At 39.5% G+C, this 14,610-nt stretch overlaps 6 protein-coding genes across 6 annotated transcripts; all 6 read right to left on the bottom strand.

Annotated features, from left to right (window-relative positions):
- Positions 1-1,174: 1,174 nt before the first annotated feature.
- On the bottom strand, positions 1,175-3,757 carry TM35_000011470 (uncharacterized protein; the record flags this gene model as incomplete). The annotated part of the gene is made up of 1 exon (XM_029020828.1): positions 1,175-3,757. The coding sequence occupies one exon, from the start codon at positions 3,755-3,757 to the stop codon at positions 1,175-1,177; it is 2,583 nt and encodes an 860-aa protein (XP_028887336.1).
- Positions 3,758-4,618: 861 nt separating this feature from the next.
- TM35_000011460 (WD domain-containing protein) lies at positions 4,619-7,027 on the bottom strand (the record flags this gene model as incomplete). The annotated part of the gene is made up of 1 exon (XM_029020827.1): positions 4,619-7,027. One exon carries the CDS (start codon positions 7,025-7,027, stop codon positions 4,619-4,621), a length of 2,409 nt encoding a protein of 802 aa, XP_028887335.1.
- Positions 7,028-8,431: 1,404 nt separating this feature from the next.
- TM35_000011450 (uncharacterized protein) lies at positions 8,432-10,045 on the bottom strand (the record flags this gene model as incomplete). The annotated part of the gene is made up of 1 exon (XM_029020826.1): positions 8,432-10,045. One exon carries the CDS (start codon positions 10,043-10,045, stop codon positions 8,432-8,434), a length of 1,614 nt encoding a protein of 537 aa, XP_028887334.1.
- A 651-nt stretch (positions 10,046-10,696) lies between these two features.
- TM35_000011440 (ribosomal protein S25) lies at positions 10,697-11,029 on the bottom strand (the record flags this gene model as incomplete). Its single annotated transcript, XM_029020825.1, has 1 exon — positions 10,697-11,029. One exon carries the CDS (start codon positions 11,027-11,029, stop codon positions 10,697-10,699), a length of 333 nt encoding a protein of 110 aa, XP_028887333.1.
- A 592-nt stretch (positions 11,030-11,621) lies between these two features.
- TM35_000011430 (uncharacterized protein) lies at positions 11,622-12,092 on the bottom strand (the record flags this gene model as incomplete). Its single annotated transcript, XM_029020824.1, has 1 exon — positions 11,622-12,092. One exon carries the CDS (start codon positions 12,090-12,092, stop codon positions 11,622-11,624), a length of 471 nt encoding a protein of 156 aa, XP_028887332.1.
- Positions 12,093-12,556: 464 nt separating this feature from the next.
- On the bottom strand, positions 12,557-14,209 carry TM35_000011420 (uncharacterized protein; the record flags this gene model as incomplete). Its single annotated transcript, XM_029020823.1, has 1 exon — positions 12,557-14,209. The coding sequence occupies one exon, from the start codon at positions 14,207-14,209 to the stop codon at positions 12,557-12,559; it is 1,653 nt and encodes a 550-aa protein (XP_028887331.1).
- Positions 14,210-14,610: the final 401 nt, after the last annotated feature.

Here is a 14,610-nt window from a genome sequence, read left to right as displayed (position 1 = left end):
CCGGTCTCTCGTATGGCTGGTTCCTACGATCTACTCTCTTCTAAGTATACACAAGCACGTGTATAGGTGTTTTCACCAGTCTCACTCCATGTGTGGAAACAACAGAAATAAGAGAAAGAGAGGAAAAAAAAGAGTAATAATAATAATAATAATAATAGTGGTCCACAACGTGGTGGAACACAAGGAATAATAAAAAAAAAAAAAAAACAATCCAGTAAACAAACAATTGTACACACATATATATATATATAGTTAATAAAAGCAAAATTTATTTCCGCAATTTCTCTGAAACTTACACCACGCTCTACTACTGCAAGGTATGACATGGCACCTTGTCGCTTATTCTTTTTTCGTGTGTGTATGTGTGCCGTTCTTTTTGGTCTTTTAACCTTTGTTTGAGGTATACCAGAACTGTTTTTTTTTTGTTTTTTTTTTTCTCCATTGTATTCTCTTTTCGAACCATGGCAAATAATACATGACCAGTGTCAGAAATACAACACTTACATACTCACACCGCAATGCAGAGAAGAGAGAGAGGAATGATCTCTCCTGTAACTGCCACAACAAAGCAAACACCTGCCTTGATTTATACTTAAACTGAGCCCATAAGAACGAGAAAAGACACACCTACAAATATTTACACGGACGTGCACATAAGCGAAAAAGGAGAGCAAGAAGTATATAATATATATATATATATATATATATATATATATCGATAAAAAGAAAAATAAACAAAAGAGCAAAAAAAAGGATCAAGAAATACACAAAAACAAAGAAAGAATATTCAGTTCTGTGTTTAAGTGTATACACATGTGTTTGTGTGCCCAGTGTATTCTTTCTCCTGACAGTACAAAGAACTAACTTACGCACTCACTCACAGCATCGTTAGATGCGTCTGCGATAATAATAATAATAATAATAATAATAATAATAATAATAATAATAATAACAATGATGAAAGAATCGTGATGGAATGTATGTACTACAAATAAAGACGAAAAAGTAACAGGCGTGGATAATTATATTAATATCAATACCTTAAAGAAAGGGAATAAGACGTACATATCAATTAATTATAACACTTTCCTCTTCCCTTTTCAATAATATATATATATATATATATATATTTTGTTGGTAGTTTATTTCGCATGTTTCCTTTCCTCCTACTACTTTATTGACCTTGTTTGAACGTTGCCATATGGGACATCATCTCCCGCTGTACGTCCGCTAAAGAATTTGAAGGTTTCGTAGGGAATGAAGAGGAAGAAGTTGAGCTCGACGAGTGTACTACGCCCATAGAAAAGTGGTTGTGAACGGGTAGTGCACTTCCTCCAGAACCGGATACACTATTATAGGATGAAGTATCCCACAATGCATGTTGTTGTTGTTGTTGTTGTTGAGAAATAAGAGTCATTAAATTCTGCTGTTTTTCAACAAGAGATTGAATTTGCGCTAGTGCATCAGGACTCTGATTGTTTTGCAGGTTGTTCATAAGTACTTGAAGCTGTTGTTGCATTTGTAGAAGCATCGCTGATGAAGGCCCCGCAAAGGTAGGAGCAGTACTAGTACTAGTAGTAGTAGTAGTATTAGGTAATGATGATGTCGGTATAGGAAATGTATTAAAACCATTTCCAGATAGGATGGCATTTTCATTCTTGTTATTATCATCAATAATATTTCTGACATTTACATCTGTTGAGGGTAGTGAACCTCCCATAGAAGATGGTAATGATGGTGAAACTACAAATGGGGTAGAAGCTTCTACACCGGTTACCTTAAGGAAGTCAAAAGGTGTTGAACCATCATTTACAGATGTTATTGGTGCTGTTCTTGTTGTTGTTGTTGTTGTTGTTGTTGTTGTTGTAGCTGGGGAGCCGAAGAGTTCATCAAGCACATCATTACCACCAGCAGATTTGTGGTAGTTGTTATTCATGTTATTACTATTCATATTCCCTATAATAGCGTTATTAAGGGCAATGTTACCAGTACCACTAGTATTGTTCATTTTATTTGGATTGCTACCATTTCCGCAATTGATATTATTATGATTATGATTATTATTATTAGTATAACTATTATTCACACAAGTTGTATTCACTACACCATCGTCAACAAAATGCATTGGGGCACGTTTTTTCAGTGTTGTCTTGTCCTTTATGCCACGATGAGCCGCACGAAAAGCCATACCGCTCATGTCCACCGTTGTATCTCTCTCTGCAGTACTCCCACTCACTCCTCCTTCTCTCATTCCTAATGCAGTGGAATTATTTGTGGGTGTTGACCATGTGAATGTCTGCCCGGCAGTTCCAACAGCACCGGCATGATCACTATCTACTGTCATAGTGTTGTTAGCATCACTCTCTGGTAAACCTAGCAACTTAAGTACTCGTTGTGCACGTTCACGCAGTGTTGCCTGCACAACAGAGACGTTACGTTGTACATCCTCTGGGTTCTCCAAGAAATAGCGCACCACAGATTGCCGCATCATTGTTGCGATCGTCTCATCCCAATGTGCATCACCGTTGCGTGGAAGAATAAGTGCTTCTATTGCCACTAATGCATTCAGACGGCGTTGCCACGGGTGTTGTTGTGTCAACTGCGTGTCTAGTGCCTCAGCGAGTTCCTCCCAACATTCCTGCTGCTCACTGCCATCGACAACAGCATCAACTCGTTGCCGCATCATCTCTTCACCAATCAAGATACACTGAGAGAGAAAAGTATGTAATTCCACTCGCTGTGGGGTACTCTTCATTTGACAAATTCGTTGAACAGAGGCTTGAAAAGGTGTTACTCGCTCCCGTTCTTGTTGTTGAAAAGTGAAACTACTTTTTGTCTCATGTGAAGATGAACCCCCTCCTCCTCCTCCTCTTGCAGAGTCTTCAATAAACTTCCACCCACTACTGCTTCCTTCAACACCTGAAGAATAAGGTTCAACTTCCTTTAATTCAGGAGGTTTAAAGCTTCCCGTATCAACAGAGGATAAAGATCCTGTATTCATACCAGTAGTACCCAATCTAAGAGCATTTTCGTAGAGTTCATCCTTTGCACTCTTGTATTGTCCAATAACATTTGAATTACCAAGAATTCCAAACCCCGTTTTTGCTTTTTCTGTTAAAGCTGACATCATACGACTTGTTATGCTCGTATTCGCAGCAGAAGCTTGCTGTGCAACATGTTCAGCCCATTTGTTTGTAGTGGGCATTGGAGCTATTCGGTTACTATGTACACTCATTGGTCCCTCCAATAATGCTCCTGTAACAGTATGACCAGTAGTAAAAGTTGGTTGCGCTAAAACTCCACCACCACTCACACCACTGTAGCTGTTATTTTGACTCTCATTATTTCCGTATCCCATAGTTGCAAGTGACAACCGTCTTTCATTATGATGTGAAAACACAGCTTCCATTGCATCTCGAGCTGCGAGTCGAACCTTCTCATTCAGACTATCACCATGGTTTGCGTCTGGTTTACCACGGTACATAGTAAATGCTTTTATTTCCTCGGTACGACTATTTTTTTGCATTTCCTTTTGAAAATCACTATGACCTGTTTCGCACATTACCTTTATGATACGCAAAATTTTGTACAATACATGAACACCAGAATTTGGCTTTAATTTTTCAAGAAGGGCATCTATAAATTTCATCTGCGTATTGTAATCTTTAAAGGTCCACTGCGCCATTTCACGGTACATAAACCCTGAAGTTGGCTCCTCATTGTCAGCGATAGCACGTCTAAAGAGCCCACGATCCATTTCTTTCTTTTTTTTTCTTTTCTTTCTTTCCTCGTACAACTCAGTTTTCCTTAATCCTGTTTATCTTGCTCTTAGTATATATATATTTTTTTTTGTATTATTCGTTGATGTGTTTGGGTACTATCCTGCTATTCCTTCCGTTCCTGACTACTTTTTTCCTTCGGTATTGTTTTCTCTGTTTTTTTTTTTTTTCTTTCTATTTCCTTTTTTTTTCTTCTCTCCCTGTAAATATTTTTTTTTTTTCGCTGTGTGTATGCGTACGCAAAAAAAAAAAAGTGGGAAAGCAAGAATAAAAGCAAAAGAAAACAAAATCCCTACTCAAGGAATATACTTTTCCCTTTTGTTTCCCCCAAGTTGGTGTGTACCCCCTCACTCTTTCCTTATCCACCCTTTTTCAACTTTTGTTTGTTTTTCTTTTTTCTTATGCTAAACTTATGCCTTTGACTCTGGGGTGACCCGTAAAAAGGAGGAATAAAATATTGAGAAAACAAAAGTACTTTGCTTGAGTGCTTGTGTATATTTGTATGAAATCAAAAATCAAATAGAAAGAAAAGAGTAGAATTTATTAGAAAAGTAAATCGATCAACAGATAGATAGATAGAAGGAAACCAAGAATAACCCCTCCCCCTCTAAATTAAAAAAAAAAGAAGCCACAACAATTTTATATATATATATATATATATATATATANATATATATATATATATATATATATATATATATATATATAAATGTCTACGTACACGTCATACGATACAGGATGTTGTACCAAAAAACAAGCAGAGGATCACAAAAAGGACGCATTATTTCTTAGCCCATCCTCTTTTTCTTTTTTTTTCTATTTTTCTTATATTTGTTCTTTTAGCCTCCACGAAAAGCTTGTAGTAAAGCATTTTGTTGTATGACAAGGCTTTCTATCACTTGTTGAAGCCGTTCAATTTCGCTTCGCTGCTGTTGCTGCTGCGTTTCCCATCTTTCATGTAGTTGCTGCATAACTTCAACACTCCGCTCATTAGCTAATTGAACTTCAGCAGTAAGCTGCATGTAGGCCTCCTCGAGACGACTCAATCTATCGTCGGTGCCTTGAAGATGTTGCAACTGTCCTTTCTTTTCTTCTACTTCTTGTTGTCGTTGACACCGTTGTTGGTGTTCTCTTTTTTTTTCTTTCGTAGAAAGAGGAAAATGATGAACTGGTGGTGCAGAAACAGCTGACTCGTACCCTCCCTCTTCCTCTCCTACACCGTAGGCCTTAGCTACATATTCAACAACGCTTATTTCATCATCCATATCACCTGCTTTTCCTGTTTCATCATTGTCATGCAATTTTATTGGATCTATATAAGCTACACCAGCTTCATATGACTGCTGGGGAATACCCTCTTTTAATTCATGTCCTTGTTTACACATTTTTTCTCTATTTTCATCTTCTATATCTTCTTCTTCTTCATCCTCTAATCTCTCTTGTTTTTTAAAAAATGGATAGCGAAGTTCGTTCTCTTCTCTAACGAATGGTTCCGGTTTTATAGATTTCTTTTCATTGTTGTTGTTGCTGTTTGCAACACGCGGTGTCTCGCGAGACATACCATCTCCATCACCCTCTTCCACTTCGTCAACATTTTCTGGTAGAGAAAACGACGCCATCGCTGCTCTATTACCATTATCAACAGTAGCAGCAACAGCATTAGCAGCAGATACAACACGTGAGGATGGTTGAGCAAGAGGGGGTTTCTGTAACGAGAACGATAATTGTGAAGAAGTCGTTGACGTGGGAGCCGGTTTCTGTCGTTTTTGCTCCACATTTTTCTCACCTTGACTTTGTAATTCCTGGGGAACTTTGGAATTTTGATTTAATGATGTATCTATTGAGCAGTAAGGATTATTATTATTATCATTATTATTATTCCCACCAGCAATTTGAATATCTTTTCCTTCATCACGTCCTTTACCAACACCTAATGGAAAAACTGAGGTACTATAGGAAGATGTAATTTCTTTCCTTGCTTGTTGCGGAGCTGATAGCGTTCGTGGAGGTCGGGATGATACTCCTGCAGCGGTAGCAAGAGCAACAGCAGCAGCAGAACTCGAACCCGAATTCAACGGTTGAGATTGTAAACTGTTGGTGTTATACGAATACAGATTCGGATACATAGTATATGATGGTTGCTGTAAACGTGGAAGTCCTGAACGCCAAAGCATAATAATACCGTCATGTCCCACCGTTGTGAAGAATTTTCCGTTTTCAGAAAAGCGCGCAGTGTACACAGGACCCCCATGTGCATTAAGGGTACAGTAAAGGTAACCTTCTTTCAAGTCCCATAACTTCACTGTGCCATCTGAAGAAGCTGAGAGGAGCCAACTCCCTGTTGGTGCGAAACGTACTTCATTTACAGTATCATCATGTGCATCATAGTGTTGTAATAATCCATTTCGTCGTAGATCAAATAGATTAATTGTATGATCAGCTGAACCTGTAGCAAGTGAACAGCCATCAGGATGAAAATCAACAGATCGAACTGAATTTGTGTGTTCATAGAAGGTATGAGTTGGTCGACGTGATCTTGGATCCCAAACCTGTACAGTACGATCATCTCCGCCGCTTGCGACCAAGTCGACTCTTGTGGCTAGCATATTATCGCCACCTGAGCTGCTGTTACTGCCGTTTGAAACGGCGACTGTACGTACCCAGTTCTGGTGACCGCCGGTAAAGCCGCATACAAACTTATTCCCCGTCACCGCTCCCCTATTGTGTATGGATGTTGAGGATGGTGTACTGGTGGCGTAGTTGAGATCCCAGCACTTGACGGACTTGTCGTCTCCCGCCGTGTAGAGATGCCCGTCATGCGGGGCGGCGGCGAGGGCGCGGACGGGGCCGGGGTGGGCCCGCCAGCAGGCACATCCTTCACCGCCGCCGGGGCCCGTCCGCGCCGGCCGCCAGAGCCGCACAAACCCGTCGTGGCCGGCCGACGCGAGAAGACCGGTGGGCGGGAGGGCGGCGGCGTCGTGGACGGGCCCGCGGTGCCCCACCAGCCGCTGCGCCCGCACCGTCGGCCGTGCGCTCCACACAAAAACGACGCCGTCCGTCCCGGCGGAGTACACAAACGGCGGCGGTCCGTCTTTGGCGGCGGCGGTGATCGGCGACGACATCGGCAGAATTCCCGCCGCCTGCACGGCGCCCCGGTGTCCGCGGAACGTCAACTCAAGCGACGGCCGGAAGGGCTCCGCTGCGGTGGTAAGGACGGCGCTGTCTTTACTGCGACCAGTGGACATCATCAGAAAGGAGCACAATCACTCAGAAAAAGAGAAGGACAAAAAGGAGAGATACCAGTCAAACGTCACTACTATTTTTCTTTTTTTTTTTGTTGTTGTTGTTGTTGGGAGGGGGAGAGTATCAATCAGGCGCCGTTATACAGGCTTCCTTGTTCACGTTGTCCACCGCTGGTCTTACGCGTGCCGCGGTTCTAAGAAAGCATTTATGTGTAAATGAAGAAAAAGAAAAAAAGATGAAGAAGAAAAAGAAGAAATTGTAACAACAAGGAAGAAGTTCACTCTTTGTACGAGAGTTCCTGATGGAATCAGGAATTTCTCAACTGATAATTGATTGGCAACTTACCAAAAGAAAAAAAAAAGATTTGACAGGGTTGAAACACTAAGAAGAACTTCTAAACGAAGTCATATAAGGTTATACATCCATATATATTGTGAGGGACACATGAGAGAAAAAGCAAACACACATAAAGACACCACACACACACACACAAAAAAAAAAAAAACTATGATTGAAGGAAAGCCCATGGAAAGGAAAATTTAAGAATGCAGAGATTTCCCTCCTTATGGGTTAAAATAAAAAAACCAAAAGCACACAAGTCTCTCCGCTGCTTCAACATAAACACACTTGAAGAGAAAGAAAGAACGAAAGAAATAATAAAAAAAAGACAATTAGTAGCTGCATAATCCATAAACCTCTCTTACACCAAAAAAAAAAGAGACGGAAAAAAACACGAAGTGAAAAAGAGACGGGAAACAGTGGAGACTAATTCTACATCCACTTTTTCTTTCTCTGAACATCCCCGTGATTCTTTTTTTCTTTTCTTTTCTTCTCTCTTCTGTTTTCTTTGCCTTTTTATCCAACTCTGAATCGTGTCGAAGAAACAAAAAGGGCATCAAGTGGAATACCTTCATCCTCTAATAAACTTTCAAACAGACAAAACACATATGCACAGGCAGACACAAATATATAAATCCAAAAAACACACAACATCAAGACAAAAAAAAAAAAAATACTAACACAAAAAAAAAGAATTAATTTCTTTCTTTTTTTCATTCATTCTTCTATTCCTTCTCCTACTACAATACATATAAAACCCATAAAAATCACCACGATGATAATACACGTTGACATGAGAAAAATAAATAAAAATAAAATCAAGGTAAACAAGATTTGACGTGCGCTACTGTGTACACAATTATTTGGGAGATTGCATATATATATATAAAAAAAAAGGGGCTATCGACAAACATTGTAAATAGTTATGAAGAACTCATTAATAACAATGGGTATGAGAGAGGCACATAATAAGAAAAGAAAAGGAAAAAAAAAAATGGAAGGGAAACAAGAAAAAGAAAAAAAGTGATCCATCGTGAAATATCAAATCTGTAACTCATTGTAATGAATGCTCATACTGTATCATGAAGACTATATTTCTGTCCAAAGTCAGTGTTTTTCTCAAGAGTGGATGACTTTCGGAAACTACAGACTGAAACCGCAGGTATATCCTCTGCATCGAAAAAGTTATTGTATGCTACTACACGTGGCTTATCAGAAGAAGTAAGATATCCATGCTTTGACTGGTTATCAGCGTCAAAAGCATTACCTTCAGTAATTTCTAGACGACATGAACAACAAGAGCAACAACTACCATCATCACTTGAGGAACTTCTCGTACTGCTTACACTGCTGCTTCTAGAACTGCAACTCTCTGCGTCACACCACATTTCTTGAATTATTCCTCTATTTTGACGTTTCTTATCTTTGGATTCTGATCCCATATTTTTCTCACTTGTTCTCGCCCTTGTATTGCGAGGTGATAACAGACGATGTGCTTTAGATTTTTCAGAGACACCACTTCTGGACTTTGCACGAAGATTAGACAAAGTACGTGAAAGTGTTGCGCTGGATTTAGGAGTTGGTGGAATAATTAGATTTTCCCCATTTATACTGAAAGTAGAATCATGATGTGAAGATTGATATTTACCCTCAGAAGGATGATTTTGACTTCCACTAAAACTGTTTTCATTAGATGTTATGTTCTTCGCCAAGGAAAACTCCAAGGCAGTCAAGGAGTAAGATCGAATGTAATGCGAAGAATCTTTGTGTGACATTTCAGTGACATGCACGTCACCTTCATTAATTACTTTGTGATATGGACAATTGTGTCGTCGACGATGTTTACCGGAAAAATTTAGATTATGAGTTTTACCAGAAGACCTCTTATTCTTTACCATAGAAGAGTCATGCAAAGGCGTTTCCTGGAGTCCCATAGACTCTTTTGAACCATTGTTAGGAAAACTACAGGATGGTAAAGACTGCTGACGAAGCCATGGTCTTACAAAGGCTGTATAACCATTACTGTTGGTGCTGTTGTAGTTGCTATTATTATCAACACTACCAACAAGACCAGAGTTTATGATAGCATTATTCAAACCATTTGTTTCTTCTGATATTACAGGATTCTCTATTTCCGTGGAGATGGAATCATCACCGTAAATGTCGTATACACAATTCATACCAATACGTTTAAAAATTCGACGTCCACCACCGGCACCCTGTAGTATCCCTGAAGAAGAACAAGAAGAACCTGTTGTTACGCTTTGAGCAGGTGTAATAGGAAGATTATAAACTGGAACAGGTAACATAGGTGGAGCATTACCCGAAATTGGGGATAATATATTCGTATTGTAACGACGCCCTCGGATGTCTCTACTGCCACTTGAAATGATAGGAGATATACGAGGAGGAGGTACTCCTCTGCAAGGAGGAAGAGGACTTTGGTCTCCACTCTTCAGTGGTATTTCCACTGAAGAATGCACAGATATTGGCTGGGTATTAGTAACTTGTGTAGCTGTTCTAGTAGTTGTTATTGCTAACGGAGAAAGAGCAGGTGGTATTGAAGAACGTTCTGATATGATTGAGAGATTTGATTCTATTGCTCCAATTGGGTGGCTACCAATAGGATCACGCGAAATGGCATGCAATGCTCCACATGGTGCCTTATGAAAATTCCGCTCCATTTATGAGTTTGTTATTTATGTAAAGAATAACGTATGATAAAGATGACACGTTTCCTCTAGTCCGCTTCAAGAGTTTTCTCTCTTGTGCTATCTATCTATGGACTCTATCACACGCTTTCCAAGAACTTTATACAATTTTACAAATGTAAAACAATAATACAATAAGAAATGGAAGAAGAAAGAAAAAAAAAAAAACTAATAATAATTAGTAGTGTATTAATTCCCCTCTTCTCTTCTCTCACTCACTCATTCACTCCTTCCCCCTATTTCTCTGACCACTTTCGTTAAAAGGGCGAGAGGAGAGGAGAGATGAGATGAGTGAGAGAGAGAGAGAGAGAAGGGAAATACACATAACAGAGCGTTGGAAAATCAAGGGAATCTACAATTAGTAATTCCACAGAAAGTTGTTATGATGTGCCTCTTTTTTTTTTTAAACAATGTAAAAAAGAAAAAAAAAGAAATAAATAAAAATATATCAAAAAATCATCACAGGAGTGAACTAGGATGAATGGGAAGTTTTTGTTCTATTCAATTGTAAAAGATGTGTATTTTCTTCTTGTCGGTAACGTCTTTCTCCCTCAATTCAATTGAATGACGAAACTTAACCCAATCATCCCCCATTCTCTCAATGCTCAGCGTGATGTCTTCACCTTACGCACGGGTGTACACACGCATCTTGCTGCTGCAGGAGACAAGCACGATCTTCTTTGCCCGGCAGAGATGCTGAAGTCCCTTCGCGGCGAGGGAAACGGAGATCTTCAGACGGTCGCTAATAATCGAAGGTGTGATGACCTTGTACTTTGGCACTTCCGTCATCAACTTGTCCATGGTGTCCTTATCGAACATGACAGCGTTCTGCAGTGCCTCGCGAGTGCGGCCCTTGGACCACTTCTTTGCGGCCTTCTTGGCGCCCTTGTTCATATTCTCCATCTTGCCCTTCTTGGCCGTGGGCTTTGTGTCCTTTCCTCCCTTCTTTGGTGGCATCTTTACTGGATGGGTTTGTTTGGTTGCGTGCTGCTACGATGCTTCGCTGGGAGCGTTCCTCCGGTGTGATCTGCACACAACAAGGGAAAATAGGTAAAGAAAGAATAATAATAAGAAACAAAAAGAGGAAAAGGAAGGGGAAAAAAAAAACAATATATATATATATATATATATTATTAACAGTGAGACCTCAAAACGCACTTGTAAAAGCCCTGAAATGCAAGAGAAAACAAAGAGGGACGGTTTATCGAGGGAAGCAAATATAGGCAAAGAATATGAAAATACGTCCGTGTGTGTGTGTGTAAAAAAAAAAAAAAAAAAAAAAAAACTTACACACGAAACAATAGCAAAAGAATCAAGCTATCCTTGAAAATGTACTTTACACTTGTTTTATTATTCCATTTCTTTCTTTTTTTTTTTGTACGAGAGACAAATATATTAACAATCATAATAATCATAAATTGTTATTATTATCATCATTACTACTGTTTTTATTTGCATATGTAGAGAGAAAAAGGTTCTTTTGTAGTTATCGCTGATCTTTTTCTAAGGAAGAGGGAATTGGCACTGTTCCCATATAGTAAAGAGAGAATTATTCTTTTTTGGATTGCGATGGAGAATCACAGTCATAATGAAGAACTTCATTGTATCCAAATACATCCTTGTTACCAAAGCCAATCATTATCTCCTGAGCCTTGTTTTCACCAAATATTTCAACTAGTTCATCTGGACTCTTATGACTTGACCAACTATAGCGTTTCTGCATAGCGCGATATTTTCGTACAGTAATCAAGTCTTTCAATTGACGAAGTGCCCATCGACCACGTGCAAGACGACGTGCAAACTCTGGTGTTCCTGGAGTTACATGCGGCTCTGCCATAAAACCTTCTTGTATCATGGCACGATATGCAGAAGTGCTGCTCAGTGAATAAGCAAGTCCCATCCGTTTTTTTCTTACGGCTTCTTCTGTTTTAGTTCCTACGTGTTTAACGCCATCTACAGAAGTTAATGCAGGCGCAAGAATCATAAATTCCAAGTACAGCTTTGCCACCCGTGGGTGCATGGACCTCTGTGCCTATCTGGTAGAAGCGCACTCCAACCTATCCAGTTATATAAATAAAAATAAAGAAAACACCCCATAAGAGAGAATGAAAAGAAAAGAAAAAGAAACATTTTTGTAGAATAAAAACAAAGGTGAAAAAAAAAGGTACACAGAGGAGAACAGACAGGAGAAAGAAAAAAAAAAAAACATCCCTCACACAGGTATCGATTACTCAATTTATGTTGATAACAGAATTCTGCATCTGAAATCTACACTTTATTTCCCAAACACTCTGTAGTAGCTGCGAAACCCCCCGCACTCTAAATGAAAAGAAAAAAGAATATATACCACCCAGTTATAGAATTCTTTCACATTCTTTAAAGAACTGTACGAGACATGCAAAAATTAAAACAAACTAAAGACAAGAAAATAATAATAAATAATAATAATAAGCTCCTTTCTTTCAGGTTTACCCATTTTTAGTTTTAACACTCCATAAGGCGTGTCTCAACAGCCCAGCGGAGCATAGCCGCTGTTGTGGCCGCAGAGGAAGGGCAGATTCCAGCAGCAGTTGCCGCCATATTATCGTCCTTCACATTATTTGAGGTTGAAAGGGACATCACTTCTTCTTTCTGGTGTAGCAATAGTAATCGATGTACCTCGGCTATGAAAACCGGGTTTTTTGAAGTTCGAAGAATTTGGGCAAGGCTATCAGCAATGCTTTGCGCTAACAACAACCAGGAGCGTCGCTCTGTTTTCTCTATAGATACTTCTTCTCTTGCAGCTCCCTCATTTTCATCATTCTCTGCTTCTTCATCCATTTCCTCTTCACTTAGCACTGTAGTTGGGCGACGCACAAAACAATCAATATTCTCCGCGGCAAGGCGAGAGAGGGCACCCTCAACTGTGTAAGCCACACGCTGTGCCAGCCGTTGTAATATGTTATTCTCCAATCCAAACTCAGAAGAAGTATCAGAGAGAAGTATATAACGACACAAGGCGAGTGGCACGTCGATAATAACAGTAATGCTTTGTACACTTCGTGCGTCAAGGGTACCTTCCAAGTAGAAACTACTCCCCATTTGTTTCCGTATTCCACACACATCCATATCATCTCCATCAGCAACTAACGGCTTTGACCACACAACCTGCCATAAAAGCAAAGGAATAATATGTTTTTCAGTAAAACGAGATAAAGTTAAGAAGAGTTGTTCCTTATTCCATTCCTTTTCACTCTCCCCATGCTGCTGATGCTGCTGCTTCTGCAATGCCTCATTTTCTGGTAGTAACCCTTCATCCTGCTTTAGTTCCCGTGGATGTTTTTTTCGCTCACTTGGTACAAATGAAAGAGATGAGTTGGCAAAACAGGCATCACCTTCCACCGCGTGTAGGACCAAGACGGCTGTATTACGTCTGCCACGTGCCCCTAATGGAATGTTTGCATTGAGCAACAAAGCCACTTGAAGAATATGTGCGGCTGGGGAGTCATAATCATACAATTCTTTTTCAGTGATAGTTGACATCATCGTGGCGCTGTGCGTCGCACCGAGTAGTCCATCACGTCCTCGTTCCCATGTCAGGTGCGGCACGTACGGCAGAAGTGAAACAAACAAACAAGTTGGGAACCCCGTGAGTGCAGAGCAGATCGCCAAGCGACGCTGTAAATCGGCACACCACCACGCTGAAAGTACTGTGCGCGTTGATGAAGAAAAAGGGAAAGAAGTATTGGTATAGCCCTTCCCTAGTGTTCCTGATGATGCTGTACTCCTAGGTAAAAGAAAATAAATTTGGTACGTAAATATAGATCCATTATTCTCCAAGAATTTTTCATCACTTCTGCTGTTTGTTGCGTCATGTTTCCAGTTCAGTGCACTTGTTAAACGAGCTTCTACCAACAAAAAAGCAGGATCCGAGACTGACGAGCAATTTCTTTTTATTCCTCTTGCTGCTTCAACTTCAACTTCCGAAACTTGCAGATGTTCACTTTCTTTGTGTTCTTGAGAGTAACACTCTGTGGCAGAGAGTAACTCCACCGTATGGATTTGACGTGAACGAACTAGTCGTATAATCCCATCCGCAAACGCCTCAGCAGCTATGTATGTTGCTGATCCCTGTGATATTTCAAGTGTATGGTACATTATTACTAATAATAATGACTAATTTCTTTTCTTTAAAGGGTAGAAAAAAAAAAGAAATGTTTATTGGTACCCGACTTTATTTTTCTCCTTTTTTTTTTCTTCAATGTGCCAATGTTCTTATTCGTTCAAATATCAAAAACGGAAAAAAAAAGAGAGAGATAAATATAAGAGATTTCCAGAAAAGAACAAATTATTCGATTATTCATGATTTATATTACATCAAAAAAACTCTATATCAAAGCAACAATTCCATATGATATTCCATTCATTTCTTTTTCGTTCGTGTTTTTTCTGCATTCTCTTCCTCTCTTTCTTTTCATGGCTTTTCTACAGTCTTGTCACGTAACGAAAAATAAAATAAAAGAAAAAAAAAAAAAACAGTTGCAGGGTGAGTAAGTGAG

The sequence above is a fragment of the Trypanosoma theileri genome (assembly GCF_002087225.1).
Source record: "Trypanosoma theileri isolate Edinburgh chromosome Unknown TM35_Tth_1_V1, whole genome shotgun sequence".
Lineage (NCBI taxonomy): Eukaryota > Euglenozoa > Kinetoplastea > Trypanosomatida > Trypanosomatidae > Trypanosoma > Trypanosoma theileri.
Note: the sequence above shows the minus strand (reverse complement) of the source record. Positions and strands in the feature narration are given on the sequence as shown.